General features: G+C 43.5%; 1 protein-coding gene across 2 annotated transcripts in view; it reads right to left on the minus strand.

Moving 5' to 3' along the window:
* Positions 1–1,868: 1,868 nt before the first annotated feature.
* MBD2 (methyl-CpG binding domain protein 2) overlaps positions 1,869–25,908 on the minus strand; it is a 65,606-nt gene continuing 41,566 nt past the window's right edge. The window contains exons 4-7 of one of the 2 annotated variants that reach the window (XM_065932753.1): positions 11,161–11,251; positions 9,700–9,877; positions 4,631–4,758; positions 1,869–2,340 (exon numbers count right to left, since the gene is read on the minus strand). In XM_065932753.1, the coding sequence (XP_065788825.1) occupies positions 4,632–4,758; positions 9,700–9,877; positions 11,161–11,251 (396 nt within the window). In that variant the 3' untranslated portion in view covers positions 1,869–2,340; position 4,631. Of the gene's footprint in view, positions 2,341–4,619; positions 4,759–9,699; positions 9,878–11,160; positions 11,252–25,908 lie in introns of both variants that reach the window. The other variant, XM_065932752.1, reaches the window with a different exon arrangement.

The raw sequence follows: 25,908 nt of genomic DNA on the forward strand, positions 1-25,908 counted from the left end.
ATGGTGAGATCACAGATGCTTCCAGGACCTTTACTGATGACTCCATGGAGGAGGAAAAGGAGGGATGGAGGAGGGAAAGGGGACAGGAGAAAAACAGAAGGTGCAGAGTGCAGAGGAGAGGAAAGGAGGCTGCATGAAGGCGGTGGGTGTGGGAATGGAGAAGATGCGGGTTGACATCTGATAATCTATTTTTTGATAAATAGATGTGAGAAATGTGGCTAATAATGCTAACAGGATTGATGGGATGTTGACTGCAAGGACAACAGTGGCCTCTGGGATAACTCCTAGGCGTCTGCTGTGGGCAGCTGGATCAGATGATCTGCTATCCCCTGAGTTAGGGAATGCAAGATGGTGGAAGGTTGGGGGGGTGAGATGGTGAATTTTGGACATGTCCTGGGGGTGCACTGCAAACACCTGGACTTAGGGTTCTCAGCTGGACACCCTGGAATGGCTTTCAAACCTTGTTCTCTACCTGAGCAAAGTACAGAATAACAAAAATTTTGTATGTGGGTACATTGTGTTTTTTCCCTTGAATACAAAAGTTGCTTATACGAGCATGTATATCTTGGTGGGACTGCTTTGTGAGATGAACGTATGATGGCCAAGATGAAGTCACCCCAAGCTTGATGACAAATGAAGACTCGTGGACTTTTAGAGGAGTCTAAGAAAAGCCTTCAGGCATTCAGTCTAACTAGTCATGATAGCTTTTAAAAAGAATGAATATTCACTTCCCACTGTCACCCCAACTGGGGGCAATCGGAAGGGCCTAGGGCAGGGAGCCTCTGCCACTTGTCTTCCCAGAGTCTACCAGTATCTCTGCTTATGTGCCAGCAGAATTACTCTGAGGAAATTGGTGGCCTCAGGCCCAAAAAGCAAAGTTGAATGCGAATCAGGAATTCCAAGAAGGTGTTACCTAAGGAGTTTGGCATAAGGTCCAGAGAGATAGCAGGTCAAACCTAGCAAGTCACATTGCTTTCACTATTTTCTTTTCTTTCCTCAGGAACTAGAAGGGTGCTGGAGATACTAACTTAAAAAAAAAAAAAAAAAATTTATATATATATATATATATATATAAAATACACATAGGTGACATTTATAGAGAATTGGTCACATCCTTGATCACATCATTTTGCATCTAATTTTAAAAGAACTCAGAGTTAAGAAGTGCATAAGCCCTTCCTATAGAAAGATATTATTTTTGCTCGTTTTCTCAAAATGTACTTAAATTTGCTTAGTTCCATTTCTTGGCATCAGATTACCTTGTTTTGCTTTTTAAAACTCATTTCTTAATGCTGTGCCAGTCTGAGCAATTAGATATCAAGGAATTTAAGAAGTAATGAAGTTAATGCTTGTGAGTTTCAACAGGAAAAAAAAAATGTTAAGACTCTGGAGGCTGGGTAGTAATTAGCAAAGCATTACAATCTGGTTCATTTAGCAAGTCTGCCCAGAATGCTGCCTCTCTCTGTGGCAAAGGGTCTCACCTGCACCTGTTAACTCTGAAAGCCAACAGACATTGGAAAATACAAAATGTTCTCAAAAAACAGTCTCGGACTTCCAGTAACATCTGAAGGGCATGTGTGTACCTAACTCATGCCCGAGGGAAGAAAATGCCTTATTTTTATAGAAGTAATAAAAGTACTCGTTACAGGCAAGGGAAAATAAAAATTACCCACACTACATGCATGACATCATACAATTCTGAGCACAATTCTCATGATATCCAGAGGCATATTGCAAATGTATGAACTATTTCCCACCACCTTCATTTCAAACCTAAGGCCCAGGGAAGACAGCTGAATGTGAATCAGAAATTCTCAGAAGGGACTATCATGGTGTGTGCTCCTTAACAGAAAGAATTCCAATCAGTCTGTGAGTACAATCATTTATTTGTCTTTACAGTGATGATGGAAGAATGTACAGGTGTCCTTTTTCAATAAAGTATAAAAATCTGTTTATATACAGTGAAGTCACAATAAGCGTTCATTGGGACATTTATTTGGTACTCCTGATCTGTTCATATTAAAATTGGGGGGGAACAAGTATTTCATGGAAGTGCTACATTTCCAGTAGATTGCACCTGGCATCACAAGCTCAGCTTCGTCTTAAGGGTCCTGCTTGGTATTACAAAAAGACTAATTTTAAGTCCTGGGACTCAAAATAAACATCACTTTTGAATAATAGATATATACATCAAAAATACATCTAAAAAGGCATTGGTTAGTGCTATTAAAAAGCTCTATGTGCTCAGGTACATTTTTTTTCTTAACAGGCAAAACCCAGTGGAAACGTTTTTGCTCAATTCTAGGAGTTTGCTCTCGGGGAAAGTCTGTCGAAAGTTACCTGCAAGAAAACAAACAGACTTAAGTAATTCAATGATTTCTCAGGTGAGGTCAGTAAAACTCGGAAAAGCAGTGAGAGACCAAATTTCATACAGAATAGGATTTTTAAAGCCTTGATAGCATTTAGTTACAGCACTTTGCACATAAAAAGGACTCAACATTTCCCCCCATTGTTTCAACTTCTTTAATTCTGAAAGAATCTTCACTTCATTTTCAAAGTAATCATATGTGCCCCTTTGTATGCTTATGAAAAGGTTTTCCATCATTAAGTCAGTCAGCATAAAACGGGAACTCACAGGGCATACACATGAAAAAAAAATCACAGATACAGCCAAATCCAAACATATTGAGAAAATTTAGGAAGGTTTTTACTAACGATGATTTATTTTATTTCACCACAATTTATTTTACTTCAGAGAATTTATAGATGATAGAAACAGAGTAGTCTTATTACTGCTTAACTTGGATTTGTATGTGTGTATAAAACAAATAAAGGTCCATCCTGCTAATAAGGACCATCAGAAAGACCAGCCTTGTCACAATGCAATGAACACATCTAAACAGAACTGCGTGGTTCAGAGCCCTGCGTGTTACCAGGCATCTGAACCTGGCCACGCCCCACCTTTAGTCAAGCTAAGTCCTACCTATTCCTCAGCTTATTACGAACCCCTAGTTAAGTCATGCGGCAGTGCTCTGATTTATTAAACACTCTAGGTGTATGTGGGGCTAAATCAGTGACTTAGGTAAATTTAGTTTTGATAATTAAGATGTACTTCTAAATCTTCTATAACCCAAAAGTCTAATGGCCTGGTCTAATAATGCCATTCTGAAGTTTAAATATGATATATATAATACCAATTTCTCCCTACCCAACATGCCGAAGTGTTGGCTACTTTTTAAATATATATTAACACTAATCACTCAACGTTAATTAGTTGTTTTCCACGTTAACCACCTTTGGGCCAGGCGATGAGCGATGCCGGCCTTTATGTGAGCCAAGTACCTAGTCCCTAAACACATGGTCGCTTACATGACCCAGGGGGCTGCCTTGACGTCAACCTGCAAAGTAATCTGCAAAGTAGGCAAGTGTCCAGTAAAACCTCTACAACACGACCCTTGATTTTTCCTACATTGTTTTCAGGGGAAAAGTCTGGAAAACAATTAAAAGCTCTGAAGAAGAGTGCTTTCCTGGAATCAGTTCTCATATGGTGCACAGGCATGGTGGTCCAGATTTCTGCACTGTGCTGAAGTCTTTGGACAAAAAAAAATACACTTCAGACTTCCCCCTGAGAGACTTTACACATAAGAAGTGTGCTCATCACAGTCCAGAAAACACACCCTACTGGAAGAGCAGACACGATTCAGCGTCAACACAGCATCTTCCTGTCCTCGACACGGAAACCAAAAGAAAACTACTTAAGAGCACCAAGCTGGATTTAAATGGTTCTGCACGGCCAGGAAACTGTGCGGTCAAAGGTCGCTGCTGCCGCTGATCATGTTTATGTAAGAAGTTGTAGCTATTACCTGATTTCTGGGTCACTGTGGCATAAGCCGCTCTGAGCTAAGACAAAAGCTCTGATGGGAAGGAAAGACCGCGTGAACAGTTGAGTTCCTCCTCCCGGCGTGCACCAGCTCCAGTCTGCTCCCGTACCGAACAGGTCCCCTCCCCACCCACCCACCCAGCGGGCTCCCGTAAACAGCCTGGGCTCAGTCATCCACCCGGTCACGTCGACTCTATCTCCAAATACATCTCAGATTGGCTTCTCCATTTTTCTCTGCATCCATGATGCCAAGACCCTCATGAAGCCACCATCACCTCTAGACTACAGCAGCCTAACTTGGTCCCCCTGCATCACGCCTGTGCTAGAAAGATCAGAAAAGGAGAGGAGAGTGAGGGGTTTTTGCCTACTCTGTGACCATAATTTTACGTAGGTGACAACAGACCCCTTTACCCCAGAAAGCGACCGTGGCGGAGGCGACGGCTGCCCTGTCTCCTGCAACGCCTCTCTCCCTGACAGTCCTTTCCTTCCTCCTCTGCTTTGCTCCAGTGACACCTTGGAGCCCAAATCCCTCGCGAGTGGCCGCAGGGGTGTGAACATTTTCACATCATGAGAACAAAAGGATGCACACGTATATGGCCCTTAAATACAAAGGGGGCCCAACAGCAGCAGCGCACAAGGTATGCAGCGGAGAAGGCTTTGCAGGCGCCGCTGAAGCCGCTGCAAGGGCAGCAGCAAGGAAAGCAAAGCCCTGAGTTTCCGCGCCTCGGCGCTGCTTTACCTGATGCCAACCTTAGGCGTCATCTCCACTGTCCATCTCGAGGCCCATCGCCTCCGCGTCAGCAGCCCGGGACAGGATGTCTGCCATCAGAGCCTCTTCCAATTTCTTCCGTACCTGCTGCACTCGCTCCTCCTGTTTCCTTTGTGAGAGCAGAGAAAAGACACCAACAATTTGGCCAGTGTTGGAACGATGCTGCCGACGACGCGGTTTATCTTTACGCCAAAGTCAGGGAAATTCCTCAGAAACACACACCTCTTTCTCCTTAGACTTTGCAAAAGCAGCTTCTAACCCTCACAAAAACCAGGTCTCGTGGGAGATGGGCTTTGCCCAAAAAGGGGGGACATTCAGACAGGCAGGGAAGCCCTCATTTCACAGAGAATTCCAGCAGGAGGAGGTGCATTTCAGGGACCTTTTCTTCAACTTCAAAAACTTCAAGTATGTGAAGGTTAGGGGTTATGCCTATAAAGGATAAATGGAATAGAAGTGGAAGTGACATGGAAAAGGAGGAAGGAAAAGCGATTTGCCGGGTGAAGCACTGAGAAGGATGGAGGAGGAGGCGGCGGCGTGATGGGCCGGTTCAGCTGCCGCCTCTGACGGTGTCGGGGAGGCCAGTCGGAGCTCTCCCCTGGGTCCGCAGCCTGCAGGCCAAGGCCGTCACGAAGGAGCCAAGACCACATGATCCTGTGCACCAAGGACGGAGGAGGAACGGACCCTTGAGCTGAGCTGAGCCACGTAAGTGAAGAACATGCCAAGTTCCTCTGTGTCCTGGGGACTCTAAAGAAGCCTCCAAAGTGAGAGTTAAAAACAGCAAGTCATACAAGAGAGGCAGAACCGTGACATGAAAACCAGAGCGCACCTACTGGTACACATGGCATCCTTAGACAGGGCATGGCTACTGGTACACATGGCATCCTTAGACAGGGCATGGCTACTGGTACACATGGCATCCTTAGACAGGGCATGGCTACTGGTACACATGGCATCCTTAGATAGGGCATGGCTACTGGTACACATGGCATCCTTAAAAAGCAGAAGAAAAAAAATGGAGACCAGCTCCCTGACAGGGCAAGAGAGAGATTCCTAACACAGTTCTAAGCAAACCAAGAGGCAAACAGAAATTCGCCTCCAGAACCCAGTGGGGAGGCAACGGTTGAAGAAACAGGAGAGAAGCGACAAGAGTGGAAAGCAAAAGGCTGAGAAAAGCAGCAAGAAAGGAGCAGAGGCAAAGGCCCAGGTGGGAGGGCAAGCCTTGACTAGAAAACAGGGCGCATGGCCTCCAGAGGCCACAGGAAGGCTGGTGGGATGGACACAGGCTGGAGGGGAGCAGCGCCAGGTCAGGGAAGAGATGCAGCGAGGGATTCTGAGGGCTCTGCTGAAGGAAGCGCCAGTTTCTCCATCCGTCGGTGAGGAAGACAAACGACGGCACTGCCCCAGACCGGGGAAAGCGAAGGGTAGATGGGCCATGTTCCAGAAGACCCCACCAGGGTGCCCTGGGCAGCCGCCCCTTGGGTGCCCAACCAGCTGTGAAGTCACGTTCGCTGCAGTCTAGTCCCCATGTCTTTATCACACGAGTCTATGGCCAAGGGAGCGAAATTAACATATGTTGTGTAACCACAAAAACTTCAGATGTCATCTTATCAAACTCTAAAAAATGCACAAAGAGATAAAAGGTTTAGCCTTCCCCTTTTAAATGAATTTTCGAAAAGAAGGGGAGATGCCACCGAGTCAAGTTCTGTAGCCTCAATCGTATTCACAGAAACTGGAGTTGAACAGGTTTTTTTCTCTTTTTTAGAGATGTTTTGATCTCTGGTAGCTCAGATGGTAAAGAATCTGCCTGCAATGCAGGAGACTCACGTTCGATCCCTGGGTTGGGAAGATGCCCTGGAGAAGGGAATAGGCACCCACCCCAGGATTCTTACCTGGGAAATTACATGGACAGAGGACCCTGACAGGCTACAGTCCATGGGCTGCAAACAGTCAGACACACTTGAGCATCCACCACTTCTGTTTTTAAGGTCTTTATTGCAAGTGTTACAATACTGCTTCCGTCTTCCGTTTTGGCCCTGAGGCATGTGGGGTCTTAGCTCTTGGACCAGGGATCAAACCCGCACTCTGTGCGTTGGAAGGTGAAGACGTAACCACTGCACCGCCAGGGAAGTCCCTGGAGTTCAACAGATTGTCACACAGCGGAGCAGAGTCATGAAAAACAGGATGCTCATTTCTGACACAGTTAGTCTCAGCTCTGGCTCAGTAACTCCAGGCTTATGATAAATGGGGTATCGGTCACGGGCAGTCTCCTGTTCTGATGCCAGAGTGTCTGCACAGCTGCCCTAACATCACCCCATCAGGAGGATGAAGGAAACGGGAGGAGCAGCGCCTCCGGCCGGAGACGTGTATCTAGACTCTGACACTGGCCACCGCTCCTCTGCTGTCTCGAGCGCTGCTTCCCACATTTACGGAACCCGAAAGCAAAGCCTGTGCCGAATGGGGCGAGCAGGATCTAACACAGCCCCAGGACGTCCCCACGGCCCGGCTCACATCCAGGCAGAATTCCCTCCCCATAAGGGCAGGAAGGACTTAGGAACACATGACGGGATGTCCTTCTCTGATCAGATTACTAATAGCTGACCTTGAGTTAATCGAAGAGATTATCATAAGGGCCTGACCTAATAAGAAGAGGCTTTAAAGGGGGCTGGGCCCTTTTAGAAAGACGCAGGAGAGGGAGGATAGGGAATGTGAAGGGAGCCATGCGGCAAGGAGCGGCCGGCAGCTTGAAACCGCCACCGAGAACAGCCCGATCCCACAGACACGGGGAGAGGGGCTTCATCCCTGCAGCTAGAAAGACACGAACTCCACAACAAGCTTAGGAGGAGCCCAGGCTCCAAAAGGCCACGCAGTTCTACAGACACTCAGATTTCAACTGTGTAAGACTTGGGGCAGGGAATCCAGTCACGCCCGCCCAGACTTCCGACCTACAAAAATGAGAGCTACCAACAGCTATTGCTTTAAACAGCGAGGTTTGTGAGAACTTATCACTAGGTATCAGAAAACAAATACACCCATGAATGAAAATAGTTATCAAGCTGGCTGAAAAAAAACATGTGCTCAATGCTGAGATCCTCAGTTGAAGGTTTAACACAAACAGATTATTGGTGATACAACAGGAGAAAAGGTGATAATCCCACTTGCAGGCGTTTATTTTGAATATGTACTAATCGGAGAAGAAATGTTTGGCTTGATGATTTCTGTTATGACAGTGATCAAATGGACAATCTGTCAGACGAGTTTACCCTAAAAGAAAAACATCCAGATCTGGCTTTGGCTGGAGAAGTATATCTGAAAATCTGACACTGGTGAGGCTTCCCACATTTATGAAAACCGAAAGTAAAGCCCCTGCCGGATGTAGTAGGCAGGATTCTAACACAGCCCCAAGACGTCCCCATGGGCCCCTGTCATCAGTCAGAGGACCTCAGTCAACACCCACAGGGGCCTGGCAGGACCCGGGCTGATGAACCGGGTGCTCATTCCAGGACAGAGGGGAGCTAGCCTCCCGGGTAATTTCCTTTAAGGGTAGGAACAGTCCAAAGAGCAAGTTGATTCCTTTCCTTGATTTCACGCTTTGTTTTTCTTAAAAAAGAAAATACATATATAGTAACACTGATCATAAATTCTACATCATCAAGGCATCTGAATACAACTTTGAGTCATTTCACATCTTTACAAAAGGAACTGCTTTAAAATCCGGGAACGGCTTTCCAATTATAAACCTGGCTAGATGCAGGCATTTAACAACAGTCTCATACCAACTTTCAAGGAATTAGAAAAAAAAACAAAAAACAAATATAATACTTTTTTTTAAATTCATAAGTGCCATCTGCTGGCTTGGTCTAGGAATAGTAAAGCTTTCGAGTTCGCACTCAAGAGGACAGAAATTATGAAGTATACACCCTGTCCTCTTCTTAAAGAAAACACAGTATAGCACACAATCATGCTGGGCTTCCTGGTGGCTCAGGGGTAAAGAATCCACTTGCGATGCAGGAGAGCGCCTGCAGGTGTAGGGCACACGGGTTCGACCCCTGGGTTGGGAAGATCCCCTGGAGAAGGACATGGCAACCCACTCCAGTATTCTTGCCTGGAGAATCCATGGACAGAGGAGCCTGGCCAGCTACAGTTCATGGGGTCACTAGAGCTGGACACACCTTAGCGACTAAACCACCACCACAAGACAATCATTCTAATGAATATACTACTGAAATCCATAAATCCCACATAAGAATTTCTTTGTGGTTTTAGTATCTGGAATAGTTTTTTTGCTCCTGAGCAATGGCTTGCTTATACTCCTTGGGCATTATCTATCTGAGCGATACATCTTCCTTTCATAATCTGCCGCTATAAACCTAATTTGTGGCCCAGACTTAGAAAGAGTGAAAGATGTTAATGGATGCAGCTTGTGTCCGCGTCTCGCTCTCAGCTCCATTTTACGTAACCGCTTTACCTTTTGCTTTGCCTTTCTTCTCATTTGCTTCTCATCTGGCTTCACTCGGTGTATGTACATGTGTGTCTCACTGTGTGAGTGTGTGTGTGTCTTCAGAGCCACCTTAAACGTTTACTTGAAACAAAGTTAAGTAGAGGTAAATAAATCTCTAAATTGAGTTTACGTGAGATCAATAAAATCAAGATAAGTAAACTGAATTTTGAAAACACAACTGAACTCAAAGCAGCATAGCAATGATCTGCTGCTGCAGACAAACCAATGCAGGGAGCAATCAGAACAGGCATAACTGAAGGCAGGGGCTCCTCAGAGCAGAAAGGCCGAACCCCAGACTGCATAGGATACCGCCAAAACCACGTGGAGAGAGTACGACTGCTCTGTCCTTCGGGGATAATCAGGATGATACACCTTACACAATGCCACCTTTTTCAAGCATGCATTTGTTTTAAACATCCTATATCATCTGTTTTAAAACAGTTTTGTAAAGAAGGTTCATCATTTACGAGGACATGTCACTGAACCTAACAAGCAATAAAAGACATATCAAGTGTAGAAGACAAGTTTTTTGAAGTCATATTCCGCTCTCACCTTATGTCTTCGTCTGTGACAATGAAAGCCTTGCAGAGGGGTTGAGATGTGTTAAGCCAGACAGCAGGATTCTTTTCCACAGCAGCGGAGACTTGCCCTGTGATGGGTGCAGAGCTTGTGTGCAAAGCACTGGCGACAGCAGATAAAAGGGTCTCATCGTTACTACCTGGACCAACCCCTGCAATTAGAAACACATCAGTTCCAGGACGTTTCTAGCCGTGCTGAGCAAACCTTGTGGAGCCTAAGACAACTGATTATCTTTATATTCATCTGACAGCAGCTATTTAAAACTGACACAAGCCAAAGCAGCAAAAGATAACAGCATATTTACTTAGTTATCAACAATAAAGAATTAACATTAAGGAAACAGTAACCAAATACTTGAGTATTTGAATAAAACTTTAACAGAACTTTAAAATACATGTCCAAGGTATTAAAAACTTCTTAAAAAGTTGGCTACATTTCATCATGCAAGGTCAATTATTCTTAATGATCTAAGTCCCTTCTAAAGTCCTCTTACATTCAAATATCCCTATTAACGTGTCCCTAGGGTCCTTGAATCATTTCCCCTGTAGCTTGTCATGTCTCAACACTTCTTTTTTGTGCAGGGATTTCAAAGGAAAAGCCAATGCAAGTAGGCTGTACCTACACCTTTAACAGTTTTTTCAACTAACAAAATATCCACATGAATAGGATTAATAACTGTACACATTGACTGCACACTAGGAGACTGGAACCATGGCTACATTTAAGTGCATTGCTTACAGTCCTAAACTTGTTAAACCAGTTAAAGCAATAATTTCCAAGAGCACAGAGGGATGAGACACTACTCTATGAATTATGAGGATTTTTGAGCAATCCGCAATGTATCAAGATTTAGAAGCCAAAGTTGTAACCACTCGAAAAGTAAAGCTTCTCTAGAACCTGGAGTGAACGTGTGACCCCACAAGGCACGCCAGCCCCTGAGTTCTCCACCCCAGACCCCGCTCGCTCCTGTTACTGGACCCATGGGCATCTGAGGCTTGCAGCAGCAAGTCACGGAGGGAGAGGCAGGAGGAGAGATGCTGGCTGTTCTTTGGATAAGAGGAAGGGAAAAAAAAGCAAGCACTGGGGCCCGATGTTGCTTCGAGCAGGAAGCTGGGGACAGTCTGCCGCTTAGGCTGTATTTGGGTCTAAACACATAACATGGGTTAATTTACATGACGAGCCTAATTAAATTCAGGCCAAAAGGTACACGCGAAAAAAAAAACTTAGGTAAGACACCACCCGGAAGCGTTCTGCAACCTACAAAGCGTTTCAGGCACACTGCCTCTGGTTTACTTAAACCCAAGGGGAGCATCACCCAGCGAGGCAAACAGTCCCCACAGCAAAGACCTGTCGCCCTCATCACGTCTGCCTCCACTGCCTCCGACACACAGCCTGGCACACAGCAGGGGCTGCTCAACTGAACTCGGAGAATACCTTGAAGACCTTTAGGGAGTTCCATGGTTTTTATAATTTGTTCTGTTACATCTGATGCACTAAGTCCTTGTAGCCTCTTCTCCCAGAAAAGCTGTAAGGCAAAACATCACTGTTAATAGATACATTCTCGGGACAAGAAAGTAGCGCATCGATGCTGCTGAATAATGAAATTGAAATCATATCAGTAATTCCCTAATGTCCCCATTTTTTTTTTCCTTACAAAAAGCTAAATGATACTTCAAACATGACTTCAACGCATCATAATTCTTTCAAGTTATATGACTCAAAAAACTTTGCTTTGTCATTCTAGGCAGCCTATTCACTTGTTACATCCAATAGATTGTTACGTGCTATGCATGAGATACAGTCCTAAATAGATAACAGTCCTTTGGAAGACATAAGGTATCTTCCAAAGAGTATTAACTTGAGTTCTTCAAAGTTTCATTTGGCATGAAAATTTTTTTTTTTTTGGCATGAAAATTTAACGTTACAATTTATCAGGAAAAAGAAAAACTGTATTGCATAATACCTCTTTATCCAAGAGCGTTAGGGAAACAATTTCTCCACCTATGTGATTCTTCTAAGACAGAAGTTTAGCCCTTTGGCCTATTTTAAGGGGAACAAATGCCATTTTTTATGGAAAGTTCTCTAAAATGTTTTGCATACTTCCTTGCTCTTTAAACAGGATGCCACATTCATGAGTGCCTCTCCTTCCGTGGTACAGAGCCTGGGTGTCCTCAGTCACTAGGTGGCCCAAGGTCATCATTCCGGCATCAGTGAGCTCATGAAGACTCTTCCTACCCCATGGGTCTAGCGAGATATGCAACTGCTTATTCATACACTGAGCAGTCCAGGACGGTTCTGCCGCTTGATTTCAAATCCTTTCTACATTTAATTCTCTCTCCTAGTCGGCTACTGTGTGCATGCTTGCTAAATTGCTTCAGTTGTGTCCGACGCTTTACAACCCCATGGACTGTAGCTCGCCAGGCTCCTCTGTCCATGGGTTTCTCTAGGCAAGAATACTGGAGAGGGTTGCCATGCCCTTCTCCAGGTAATCTTCCCAACCCAGGGATAGAACTTGTGTCTCTTATGTCTCCTGAATTGACAGACGAATTCTTTACTGGGGAAGCCCAGTTGGGTATTTCTTGTCATTGATGTCATTCATCCATATGAATGTATTTACTGATACACTCTTACTATGCTTGGGCTGTGAATCCAACAGTAGATAAGACATAGAGTGCCTCTGTCCTGCAGCCTCATCTCTTTCCTACTCTGTTTCATATTTACTGCAGTCCAAAAAACAGATAAAGGAATTCCTTAGAATTTGATAAATCTGTCTTTAATCCTGGATACCCGGGGGCCTGTCATACAGTGAATATTGAAAAAATATTTGTGTGAATGACTGATGTGGGAATAAACGGGCTCAGAATCTTGAGGGACACATGCACCCAAACCCCAGCTACAGACATATGACCTTGGACAAGTTCTGTGACCTCAGATGTTCAACGTCCTCTGTGGGCGTGGCAAGAGCGACTGCTCCGTACGATGATTGTGGAGATTAAATAAAGCGATATACACAAACACCCATCACACAGGGGGCATAAGCGTTATTAGGTTTACTTCTAACAGATTTCTGAGCACTCTGAGGGCTTCCAAGCTTATGCTCTAACTTCTGGATACATGAAAAGCATCAAATAACATCTTTCCGGACAAATGAGAAGATACAGTAAAATAATTCTATTTATGGCAGAACAATAATAGCTTAGATTATATAATAACCACAGTGCTAGCACCAAAAGTAACTTCTTTACTGTTCTTTTAGGCCTTTAGTATATGCTAACATCTCCATATACCTCCATATAAATTACATCAGCAGCAGAATATGTGGTCAACACGTATGAGGTCATGAATACATTAACCATCACGAGGAAGAAGCAGTTAGTTCTTCTAAGTAACAGTTAATGAATGCGATAAATGTCCTAAGAAAGTCTGCCTGCTTTTCTGGGGAAATAACAACCATCTATGCTTTGAATATCACAACTATAGGAAAAAAAAACCAACAAAAATTAAAATGCAGTTAATTCCTAATGAAAAAGTATACAGAGGAGTCAGTGAATATGAGATTAGTGTTTTATAGTATATAAATTTTATAATTATATAAATTATAATTTTTAAATTATATATAACTTAGTTTGTAAAATAAATCAACACTACCAAAAACACTATGAAAAACTACATACAGAGATGATTACTACTAAACCACATCTAAAAATCCCAATTCTAGATACCAAAAGTTAAATTTTTTACCTTCTATAATTTCTAATGCTTAAATTTCTATTATTTTGAAGGAAAACATAAATTTAGAAAGAAATATTTTGCAAAATAAATCTTAGCTTGAGAAACAAGTGTACAGCTCTAGATGACAAGTCCTGGTGTCATCACGCAGCACCAGATAGCCCTCAACAAAATCTGAAGTTGAATCTGACAGGCTGATGACCTCTTTGTAAATGAAGCACTCAGGCCATGAAAATGGAGGCACATGTATTTATGGGTGTGTAAGTTGTATATATGTGTGTGTATCTTTCTGCCACCCCCACTCTCTGGGAAGTGGGAAAGGTCAGAGCAGGAAGCGAGGTTAGTTTGAGAAAAGAAAACATTTAACCAGGCAAGGTCGCCCCTGCCCAACTCCCCATCCCATCCGCCAGGCGTTCGGCGCTAGCGCACTCACCCAGGGGCGCTGCATGTCTGTGTCCCTAACTCAGCTTCTCCACACCCATCCTCTCAGGTTCCTATTCGCTTTGTTCTGGAAAGAACGGGTTCTTCGCACTTTAAAGTACGTGGAAAACTTTATATCAAGCAGGCATTATGCCAAGCGAAGGAAGCCAGTCTTTTACATACTGAATGAATGATGTGTATGAAAAAGAAGAAAACTGTAAGGGTGGTTGCCAGGAGTCAGGGGTGGAGGGAAGACCCCACTGCAAGGGGTCAGCACAAGGGGATTCCTTGGGGGTGCTGGAACTGTAATTCCCCCCCCTCCACAAACACAAACTTTATCCAGCTGATATAATTACCAATTTCTTTTCTTTCCCCCAAGCAAACTGCTCAAAGATCAATTAATCTGCACTATCTCCTTTCTCCCAGACCCATTTCAACTTTGTTATCCTACCCCCTATTCCATGAATTTCCATTACATTTACTCTAAAGGTTAGTCAGCTCCTCTCACCAAATGCAGGGACCTTTTCTCACTGTCTCTGGTCACTTTAGAGCCCTGAATGTACTCGAAGGGTTCAAGGAAAGGGAGGGGTCTTCCTCTGCCTGACATTAGGATTTCACATCTCCTTGCTTACATATTCTGTGGGATTACTAGGTGACTGTGGTCATCTGGAGTTCTTCCTACTGCATTAACATTAGAAATTGAGACAGAAATAGGGAGAAGACGAGGCTCCCTACATTTGAAAGGAGTCCTCTGTCCAGGACAGCTGTCTTGTCCACCATACTTTCATGAACGCTGCTACTTTCATAAATCCTAACCGAGCCGATGAAAATCTGATTTCACTGGCCACATCCAATGATTTTCTCAGCTCCACCTTGCTGCCTGATGTGAGGTCAAATAATCAAGATAATTTAGGGATCAGTGATGTAATATTTGGAGAAACTCTTTAATGGGCTCTCACTCTAGGTTAGTACATCCCTCCCCACTCCCCACTGATCAGACCCTCCTCTGATATTACCCTGCAGTAGAGAAGAGAACTGGAGAGCTCCCACATGTACTTTCTCCTGCCGATGGTCTGGGCAACCCAGCAAACCAGCCGATGGAGAAGCCTAGGATAGGACTAGCAGTCACACAGAACCAGAAAAGTGCCTAAAATGTCACTGACGGGGACCATGCAGCTTTGAAGAAACCATCTTATTAGAAAGTGGAGCTCATCTCCACACCTTCGCTCCTCATATGACTGTAGGAAGTACTTCTATGACATCGCTGGCAACAACTGCTGTATGTACTTGACCTAAGGGTCCCAGGGGACAAGCATGACGGTGGATGGTGAAAGCTGCTGCTTTAGTGAAATGATCAAGTCTGTTTCCTGAAAGGACAACCAACCCAGAATACAACTATACCAGTTTTTTTAATGGCTGCAGATTTAACTGGGACTTTGGCGGATTTGTCCAGCATGCCTTACAAGTGATATCCAAGATGAAAATGAGGAAGACACAGGGATCTCAACCAACTCGTCACAACATACACACACACACAGGCCCCTATTCTGATGGGCTGGGAACTAAGGCTGATCATGTTTATTAAGACCGTCCTCTACCACCCTGACCTTAATAATACATACTCTGGAGGAATCTGTGCTCTTGGGAGGATGTCAGAACAGAATGGTTTACTGGGAAAAAGTAAGTAGAGAATCGATCCAAATTCAACAGATGCCCTTTTAGTGCCCATTAGACACAAAGCATTTTGCTGGGCACCAGGGATGGTTATCAGCATAGTCGGCAATCACTGCCCACTGGCTGCTTACCGTTTGGTGAAACTTTTCTAGTAAAACTCTAGAAGGGAGACTGTGTTAACCGCAAAAATGAAGATACAATATTCACTTCAATTTGGGAGAATCTGGAAAGGCTTTCAGGAACAGGCAGCTCTCAAAAAATGAGTTAAGGATTCTGTAGAAGAGGAAAGACGTCTCCGAGCCAAGGAAACAGCGTAAGCAAAGGCAAGGAGGTGAGACAGAGTGGGGGTCAGTATTTCTAGATGTTCTTTATACATAAGAATAACCAGGGTGGCGTATTGTATAGGTGTGTTCTGAGACCTCAGCCCTAAAGATTCCGGTCAGTAGGTCTGGGGTGAGAGAGCTGGTTTTATTTTCTTTTACAAGTGTCGCAGGTAACTCTGAGGGATGCGGGGGATCTCGGTCTGAGAAAGGCGGGTGTGGTCTGGGCTGACAGCACGGCAGTGCACACACGGGGCTGCGTACCCCAGTCTCCGAGATCTCCGCGTTGTTCCGATTCTGCTAGACGATTAAAACGCACATCGCGCTATCCTCTTCTCACAGAGGGCTGGAGGAAGACACTCGCTTTTCTAGTTTTCACTGCAGGAGGATGTGTGTCAAAGCGTATTTAAGAGTATACCAACGTTCAGCGGTAAACAGAGAAAGCACTCGCCCAAAGATCTGTCTGTGCCCGGGCGTCTTCTCCTGGCGGAATAAGAGGAGGCGGGGAGGACGACTCCTGCTTACCCATCGAGCCCTCCCCTCCAGCCTGGCACTGTGCTCAGGGCATCACATACAGTAATTCGGTTAGTCTTTCCTACAGCGTTTCGAAGAAGACATTATCAATACCCCCTCGCAGTAACTCATCAAAGGCGCACGACTCGTCAGGGGTGCAGCTGGAATTAAAACCCAGGTCAGTGATTAGACAGTACTGATCTCAACAAGTGAAAGCTCTAGAAGAGCGATAAAATGCATGGCTCTGTGTCTAACAAGCCGGAGACTCTTCTAGTCATGAAATCAAACGCGAATGAGAGATCAGTAATTGCCGAGAAAACTATCAGGCTGCTTTTAATCCATTTACCTACGATGTGATACTGTGTAAACCGTGCATTGGAGGTGATCCGTGCCGACGCCACGCCCTTCCTCACGTAGAATTAAGAAGCCCACCTGTGTGATGTATTTAGGCTAAAGCTGGCACAGACTTTTACAACAATCTCAAAAGAGACGTGGGAGTAGCTGACATGATGAAAACTGAAGAATCGGTATAAAATACATTCTCTACGAACTAGCTTTCTTGGAATTAACTGCGAATATCAATGACATTTGAACACCCCGTTGTTGTTTTTTTTAATTTGGTGGATAGAAATTAAAGAGCGAGATCTCTACTCCAAGAAAGCACTTTCTGAGAAGTCACACTAACAACGGAGTGTCAGCAGACGTTTCATGAAACAGGAGAGATGGAGTGCCTCATGAAGCATGTACAATGGAAGGCTTTTGAGGTTTTCTATAATATTGTTTTGGGTTACTTTTACACTAATACTGATTTCTCATAAACGCATGGACAAGCATCTAGATCAAATACACATTTTCATCCACCATCAGATTTCATCTGAAAAGCACTGTGTAGTGTTAAGAAATTGACTTGCCATGTATACTCATGACCTCAACCTAAGAGTCAGCTTGGAGGGTAGGAAGACTGAACTTCTGAGTAGCTGAGTGAACTGGGATTGGCCTTCAGAGTCAGACTAACCCTGATTCAAATCCATGCTATGTCATTCACTAGCTTTATAAACTCAAACAAGTATCACAACTGGCTCTGGCTTCCAACCCTAGGGAATGGGACAGTAAAAGCAATCTCAAGTGGTTATGGACACCCTGTGACACGATAACCCCTAGAGAACAAACAGCAGTTTACTACTCAGTCGTTGCCCATGGCGTCTAGTACCCTGATCACATCACAGCACCTGTATGCTTTAAAATGAATACATACAGACGGCACAGAGTCGGTTCTGAAAGGCACATGTTCACAAGGGAAGACTGAGACACGGCGCTTGTTCAGAGCTGCTCGTCCCGCCCAGGTTTTCAGCGGGGCTGCTTTCTACTACTCTAAGTATCTTAAAACCTCCCCTTCTCTTTTCTCGTGCAAGCCAGCCTGCCTCTCCCTCAGGCCCAAGTCTAGCTGGAGAGCTCTGTAAGCAGGAGCAGCTCACAGGCTGCAGGGCTCTGAACAAAACGGAACAGGAGGATCTTGTCCAGAGACTTTGACGATCCTTCCCCGATGACAGCGAGCACCTGAGCAGGCGGGGCCCTAGGAAGTGAGTACTTGGGCCACAAGCCCGTGAAGCCAGCAGGGGAGGCGAGGGCCGAGCAGGGTGGGGAGGAGGCGAGACCAGCAGACACTGGAGAGCCCTGTGCTGCGGAGGGTACTCAGGGAGTGCCGGGGTGGAAGCCCATTCTGCGACCTCCTTAAGAGCAGCAGGACGACAGCAAGTGGCTCTGGCCGGATCTATGCAACAAAGGAACCCTTCCCGCCCTTCTCGTCAAAGCAATCCCGGGATTTCTCCTCCCCGCTGTGGCTCCTCTGGACTGCCGGAGAGAGGCTGCCTGCCAGTGACTCAGCAGTCCAGCTGTACGCAGGAAGAGGGGAAACCCGGCGGGTGATGAGACCACAATGGGGAAGGAGGGGGTCTAAAGACGGATGGGAATTTTGTTCTATTTAAAGGCCAGTGGATAACACGGAAGTTTTTCCTGAAACTGTAATTTTCTCGTTATTTTTACCCCATCTATTTCCATGTGTGATGAGAGCAGAGTCCTTAGAAAAATAGAAAAACTTCAAAAGGGCTCTGAACTTGTTTCAAGAACAGAAGGTCAGAGAAAACCTGGAAACAAACTACGTTTCTGTTCTGCAGTGAAGCAAAAAGCAGGAAAACAAAACCTCAAACCAGCAGCAATGGCCTAGAGTGGATTTTCTCAATCTTGGCGATGCTGACATTTGGGGTTGGATAATTCTGGGTTCTCAATGTTTAGCGACATCTGTGGTCTACGCCCACCAGACACCAGTAGCACCGCCCCAGCTGTGACAACAAAAAATGTCTCTGGACGCTGCCAATTTCCCCAGGGTATCTGTGGTTGGGATAGGGAGCGTAAAATCAGGTCTGGCTGAGAACCAGGGGTCCAGGAAAAGAGAAAGGGAATGGGAGGACAGAAGGTTTGCAGCGGCAGGGCCCCAGATCTCACAGCTGGAACAGAAAGGAGACCCCGCCCTCGGCACACAAACCGCCCGGCCAGCTCACGGCCAGCTCCCGCCTCCACTTCCGGAGCCTCTGCCCCAGCTCTGACTCCTGGGCCTTATCACAGCCGCATTAAGTGGCCTGGGGCCGACAGCCCTTCTGTCACTGACAGACAGCCAGGGGGTCAGCAAGATAAAGCAGAAGTGGGAGAAACACTTCTTACAGAAAGAGCTGAAATTGAACACGCTTCCTGATAAAAAGATGGCTATAAGCAGTGGTTATTTTTAATAATTCAGACACACTTAGGAAACGCAGGTTTGATCCCTGGGTTGGGAAGATCCCCTAGAGAAGGGAATGGCTATCCACTCCACTGTTCTTGAGTGGAAAATGCCATGGACAGAGGAGCCTGGGGTCGCAAAGAGCTGGACCGGCTGAGCAACTAACACTTTCACTTTCACTTCAGACTTAATGGTCTTTTATGGGCTGGTTTGGGATGCTGGAACCATTTATAATTATCATTTCTACTGGAAGATGTGGAGTTCCAAATGACCGAAACATGACATTTTTATATCCCAACCTGTAAGGTGAAAAGCATCTGTGTGTACAGATTTGAGGGAGTTCCCTGTTATAACCATAGGATCAGAGATCACGTGTGTGTGCAAAGATGTCGCTGATGACTGAGAACACAGCTCTATTCAGAATGACTTTAGACGCTCAAATACAGGTACAACAACAGAACAGAACCACGAGTTGACCTTTGCCATTTTAACTTCCATAAATTCTTAGTATGTAGCTATCTGTGGGGCCTGGACAATTCCAGATTAAAACTCCAAGGAAACCGCACCCTGCCAAACTGAGCGAAACGAAACCTCAAAACTCAGATCTTCACAGACGTTTCGTGTCTCGCCTTAAAACATGACTGTTCCCTTTCGAAATTATAATCTCCATCAGGAAAAATTAAACTGAACTATGTAGAAACACACAGAGATTTCAATAATGAAACTGAATTCATCTAAAACTGCTAAAGAGCTAAACCTCTATTTCTTATTCTTTTTCAACACCACAAGCTGAATATTAGCTCTGAGACCAAGAAGTCTGTACTAACTGATTCCACACCTGCCTCTCGAGGCCCTGAGCATCTTCAGTTATCCGCTCTGCTCCGGGGATCACCCCTGGACCACTTCACCCTTCCTTCTCTCCTATCATCCGCTCTGCCCCGGAGATCACCCCTGGACCACTTCACCCTTCCGTCACTTCCCTCCTGTCTCCGGGATCCTGCTGTCTCTCTGAGGGCTTCTCTACACTCGACGCCTGGTCCTACCCTCTCCTGCCTCCTTCTGACCCGGCCCATATACATGCCATTCTCTCACACGCTCCAGTCTGCTCCTTCCTCTCCTCGGCATCTCCCCCTGACGTGGCAGATACACTGGAACACGGTTAACCGAGAAAGTGTCCTCATTTAACTTACTGTTGTTGCTTGGTCACTAAGCCCTGTTCAACTCTTTTTGCGACCCCATGGACTGCAGCCCACCAGGCTCCCCTGTCCCTGGGATTCTCCAGGCAAGAACTGGAGTGGGTTGCCACTTCCTTCTCCAATGCATGAAAGTGAAAACTGAAACTGAAGTTGCTCAGTCATGTCCGACTCTTCAGGACCCCATGGACTGCAGCCCACCAGGCTCCTCTGTCCAAGGGATTTTCCAGGCAAGAACTGGAGTGGGTTGCCATTTCCTTTTCCAGGGGATCTTCCCGACCCAGGGATAGAACCCACGTCTCCTACACTGGTAGGTGGATTCTTTACCACGGAGTCACCTAGGAAGCCCATTTTTTATTACATCTCCTCCAAACCACCTGTCTTCTTCCTTCCACTAAGGGAGAAACTTTCTTATTTCCTCATCTCTCATTCCTTCCTTCCTTCTAACCTGGGTTCTACTCCTAATATTATGCTAACTGACCTGACCAAGGTCACAGTAACCTTCTAATTAACAAATCCAATTCCTGATTGGACCCTCTTCTGCCTTACTTTCCTGTGGCCATCACCTGCTATCAGACAACTTATGAAAGTTTGCCTTTTATGATGGTTTTCTGTATGTTTCTCTATTTTCTATCACTGTTTAAGCAACAAATTAGTACCCATGACAGTAACTGTCAAAGAAATGGTACTGTCAGCATTTTTTTCTACTGAAAGAAGATATTTAACATGTGTAAGATGTAATATACCTTTTAAAGTATTTGAAGACAGAAGTGTTAATACTTCGTTAATAGAGGAAACAGAAGTTACCTTCAGAATCTAATCATTACACAAATTTTAACTTGCACGGTCTTCATCTCTGTCAAGAGCATGATGCAAGACACTCAAATTTTGGGGGATGAATTTATGGCTAAGTATGGGCTTCCCAGGTGGCTCAATGGGAAAGAATCCAGCTGCCAATGCAGGAGACGCAGATATGATCTCTGGGTCGGGAAGATATCCTAGAGAAGGGAATGGCAACCCACTCCAGTGCTCTTGCCTGGAAAATCCAAACAGCAGCAGCAGGATAACAGGAAAAACCCTGGTTTGAAAGTTTAATGCTTCAGTCCCGACTCAACCGTTGAGTGGAGTGCTGTCTTAGGAAGTCACTTAATCCCCTTGGAATGTATTTTCACTAGTAAAATAGAAATACTAATAACTGCTTTATATACCTCAGAAGATAAACACTGATAAAAAGTGAGGAAGTTCTTTGAAAACATAAGCATTTTATTGAATTGCCCAGAGTATTTTCTCATGTTAGGATTTCATAATTTCAATGAATATCTTATTCACTTTTCTAAGGCTCTTGCTAACTCTGATCAAAGAACAAAGGATCTTGTCATGTATTTGCGGACTAAAGCAAAACCCCAAAAATGTTCACTTTACATTCAGTGACTCATGAGAAGCTAAATATGCAAGACACAGGGTTAGAGTTGCACAGAAGAATGATGCTTCCTGCCCAGAAGGAATTTGCTGTCCAGTTTATAAACCGCTGTATTTCAAACCAACCCCATATGATATCCAAGTCATCTAGTCTGGGTCAGCAAAAACAGCTTAATTTAAATACTATGGCTTGCAAACATCAAAAGCCAAACATGAGCTACCCTCTTATTTTGGGGGAGTGGCCTAGGAAGAAAAGGCTAGATAATGACAAGAAAATTATTACATAAATCAAGGAAAAGCTTGATTCATGAGACTGAGGAAACCATAGTGAGATCTCTTGCTAAGGCAAAAGATAACAATTTGGGCTAGAGAAGATGGAAGGAGGAAGCAAAAGGCAAAATCTGGAGTTGAGGAGGATGGAGGTATAGCTGTCTGCTGCAGCTGCTGGTCTAAACTTTGTCATGAACAAAACTTACACAAAGTGGGCAGGTAATATACCTGAAAAGGGATTATTATCCTAAGATGACCATGGACTCAGAATAGGCCCCTAAGCTTTTCATAAGGCCCCTAAGCTTTCCATGTGCCACTCCCGCAGGAAAAGTTGTAGCAATAATCTTACTAATACATAAGAGTCCATATGAGGACATAGCTATGCTCCTTTATTTCTTCTGTGTCACATTTCCACACAGCTAAGATGATCTCTTCAGTGTTTGTTTTCTTTCTTAGATTAGAAGTTTTATAAGGACAGGATGCATGACTGAATTATGTTTGTATCTGCCTGCCAATGCTGGAGATGCAAGAGACACAGGTTTGATCCTTATCCCATGGAGGAGGAAATGGTAGCCTGCTCCAGTAATCTTGCCTGGAAAAGTCTATGGACAGAGGAGTCTGGTGGGCTCCAGTCCAGCGGGTTGCAGAGAGTCAGACACAACTGAGCAACTGAGCTCTCACAAACATAGCATCATAAGAGAAGCAACAATATATGCTGTTGAATAAATGAATCAATGATTTTAAAACCCCATTCAACAGCAAGAACTTTGGTCTCTGACAGATAAGGAGGCATCATTAGTTGTTTATCAGAAAAGATGCCCTTCAGAAGAGCTTTTCTGAAACTAATTTCAATAGGATAAATGAATTCCTCATTTTTATAGTGGGGCATTAATAGATTCTATTTCCTTTTAAATATCAATAAATCAAGAAATAAAAGTATATACATATTATTTAAAGCATGACATTGAGAAACCACTAGAACTAAAATCAGGTTACAAATCCTCAAAACTATCAAAAGTATGAATTTAAATGAAAAGCTCAGACCTGACAACAAAAATACTGATACCAGAAAATGACAATAAAATATTAAAAACAGTACATAAATAGAACGACAGAATCAAGACCAAACATATCTATAAAGTAAATAAATCTAATGACCAACTCAGCTATAAAAGAAGAAAAGACCATCGGATCAGATAGAAAAAAAATCAACTGCATGTTTTATGCAAAAAAAAAAAACCTCTAAAGATAAAGGGACTCAAAAAACTGACAGTGACAATGAAGAGTAAACAAACAGCAAGCAAATACAGAACAAGAAAACAGAAGTCTCAGCATCACTAGGAAACTACTTGAGGCAATAAGTGAGAAATAAGACAAAGCTTAACCCACTGTGTAACTAACTAGCTTCTATAAAATAACTATCATCTTAATAAGTTAATCTGGCTTCCCATGGGGAAACAGGCATGTACAGACTGAGTTCAAAGCGTGTTAAGAAAGCTCTCCCCAATAGTTCATTCCACCTTTCATCTAGACACTACCAACATCAGAGAAAAGAAGATATCACAACAGATACTACAAAAATGAAAAATGTTACTAGAAAATAAAACTATTTGAATATTTTGAATAATGGTGAACAACATATACCATTAATTTGAAAATTATGGAATGTATAAATTCCTAGAAAAACACATTCTCAAAATTGTTATAAGAGAAACCATGAATATTCATCCATGTACTGACTGAATAAATTGAACCTGCAATTTCAAGCCTCCCCATTTAAAAACGACGACAAATTAGGCTGAGATGATGTCACAATTAAGTCTTCCAAACATTTAAAGAAAAGCAGCAACCTTACACAAACTCCTCCAGAGAATATTAAGAGAGGTCACCTCCCAGCTTATTCTACAAAGCCAACGAAAGCGCGATACTAAAGCTTGAGAAGCAAATTATGAGAAAGGAAAAATGCAAGTCAATCTCTCTTGTGAATATAAATGCAAAAAATCCTAAACAAAATAACAGTAAATCTAAACAGCGATAACACATCATGACTACACTGAGCTTATGAGTCCAGGAATTCAAGGTATGTTCTCCAATCAAAAAATCAAGCATTGCCATTTCTCACATCAACCAATCACTGTAATTCACTATGCTATCAGAATAAAGGACATTTTATCACTTAGCTAGGTAGAGAAAATAATTTGATAAAATTCAATACACACTCATGAAAAATATTCTTAGTAACTAAAGTGAATTTCCTTAATTTGAGGATATTTACCACCAAAAAAAAAAAAACCTATAACAAGCATCATATTTAATGGAGAATCATTCAAAATATTCCCTAGTATATAACCAATGAGGATATCTGCTATCACTTTTATTCAAGATTATACTGGCATTTCAAGCCAGTGAAAAGAGACAAGGAAAAAAAATCAAAGGTTTAAGGACTGGCAAGGAAGAAATAAAACTCTTGTTTGCAGATGATATTTGCTAATAAGGTTGGAGAGACTCACTGATTATTTAATAAGTTAATTTAGGAAGATAACTGAACACACAGTATATAAAATTCAGCTTATTTCTACATATTAACAACAGACAACTAGAAAAAAAATTTTAATGTAATCAGAATAGCATCAAAAACAACAAACATCAACAAATAAAAGACATAACAGATCTCTAGAGTGAAAACTATAAAATGTTAATGGTGGGACATATGAGGTTAGCTAATTTTATTTATATATATATATATATATATATATATTTATGAAATTAAAAGATGCTTACTCCTTAGAAGGAAAGTTATGACCAACCTAGATAGCATATTAAAAAGCAGAGACATTACTTTGCCAACAAAGGTCCGTCTGGTCAAGGCTATGATTCTTCCAGTAGTCATGTAGGGATGTGAGAGTTGGACTTTGAAGAAAGCTGAGCGCCAAAAAATTGATGCTTTTGAACTATGATGTTGAAGAAGACTCTTGAGAGTCCCCTGGACTGCAAGGAGATCCAACCAGTCCATCCTAAAGGAGATCAATCCTGGGTATTCATTGGAAGAACTGATGCTGAAGTTGAAAGTCCGGTACTTTGGCCACCTCATATGAAGAGCTGACTCACTGGAAAAGACCCTGATGCTGGGAGGGATGAGGAGAAGGGGACGACAGAGGATGAGATGGTTGGATGGCATCACCGACTCGATGCACATGGGTTTGAGTAAACTCCAGGAGTTGGTGATGGATAGGGAGGCCTGGCGTGCTGCGATTCATGGGGTCGCAAAGAGTCGGACACGACTGAGCAACTGAACTGAACTGAATCATAAGACTTAATATTGCAAAAATGCTAATTCGCCCCCCAAATGGTCTATAGATTTACATCCTGGCAGGTTTTAAAGAAGACTAGACAAGCTGAGTCTAAAATGTACATGGAAATGACAATAGCCAAGACTAACAAGATAATCTCAAATGAAGACTAACAAAGCTAGAAAACTTGCACTACTAGATATCAAGTTCAAGAAAACTAACAGACCAATGAAACAGAACAGAGTGTAGAAACAAAGTCACATGTACAAAAAGGCCAAAGGAACAGAATGGACTTTCACAAGACTTTCACTCACACATTCCATACATGACAGAGGTGACAACACAAGGCAATGGGAAAAGAATGGCCGTTCAGAAAATGGTGCTAGGTCAACTGGATATCCACTCGGGAAAAAAGTCAGTCCGCCTCGCATCATATACAAAAGTCAATTCCAGATGGATTAAAGACCCAAATGGAAAAGTAAAACAAAGCTTTCAGAAGATGGTATGAGGGATATGTTGATAACCTTAAGTAAGCAAAAATTAAACATGTCACAGAAATAAAAGGAAAAGACTGACAAAGT

The sequence above is a fragment of the Muntiacus reevesi genome, chromosome 4, assembly GCF_963930625.1.
Source record: "Muntiacus reevesi chromosome 4, mMunRee1.1, whole genome shotgun sequence".
Lineage (NCBI taxonomy): Eukaryota > Metazoa > Chordata > Mammalia > Artiodactyla > Cervidae > Muntiacus > Muntiacus reevesi.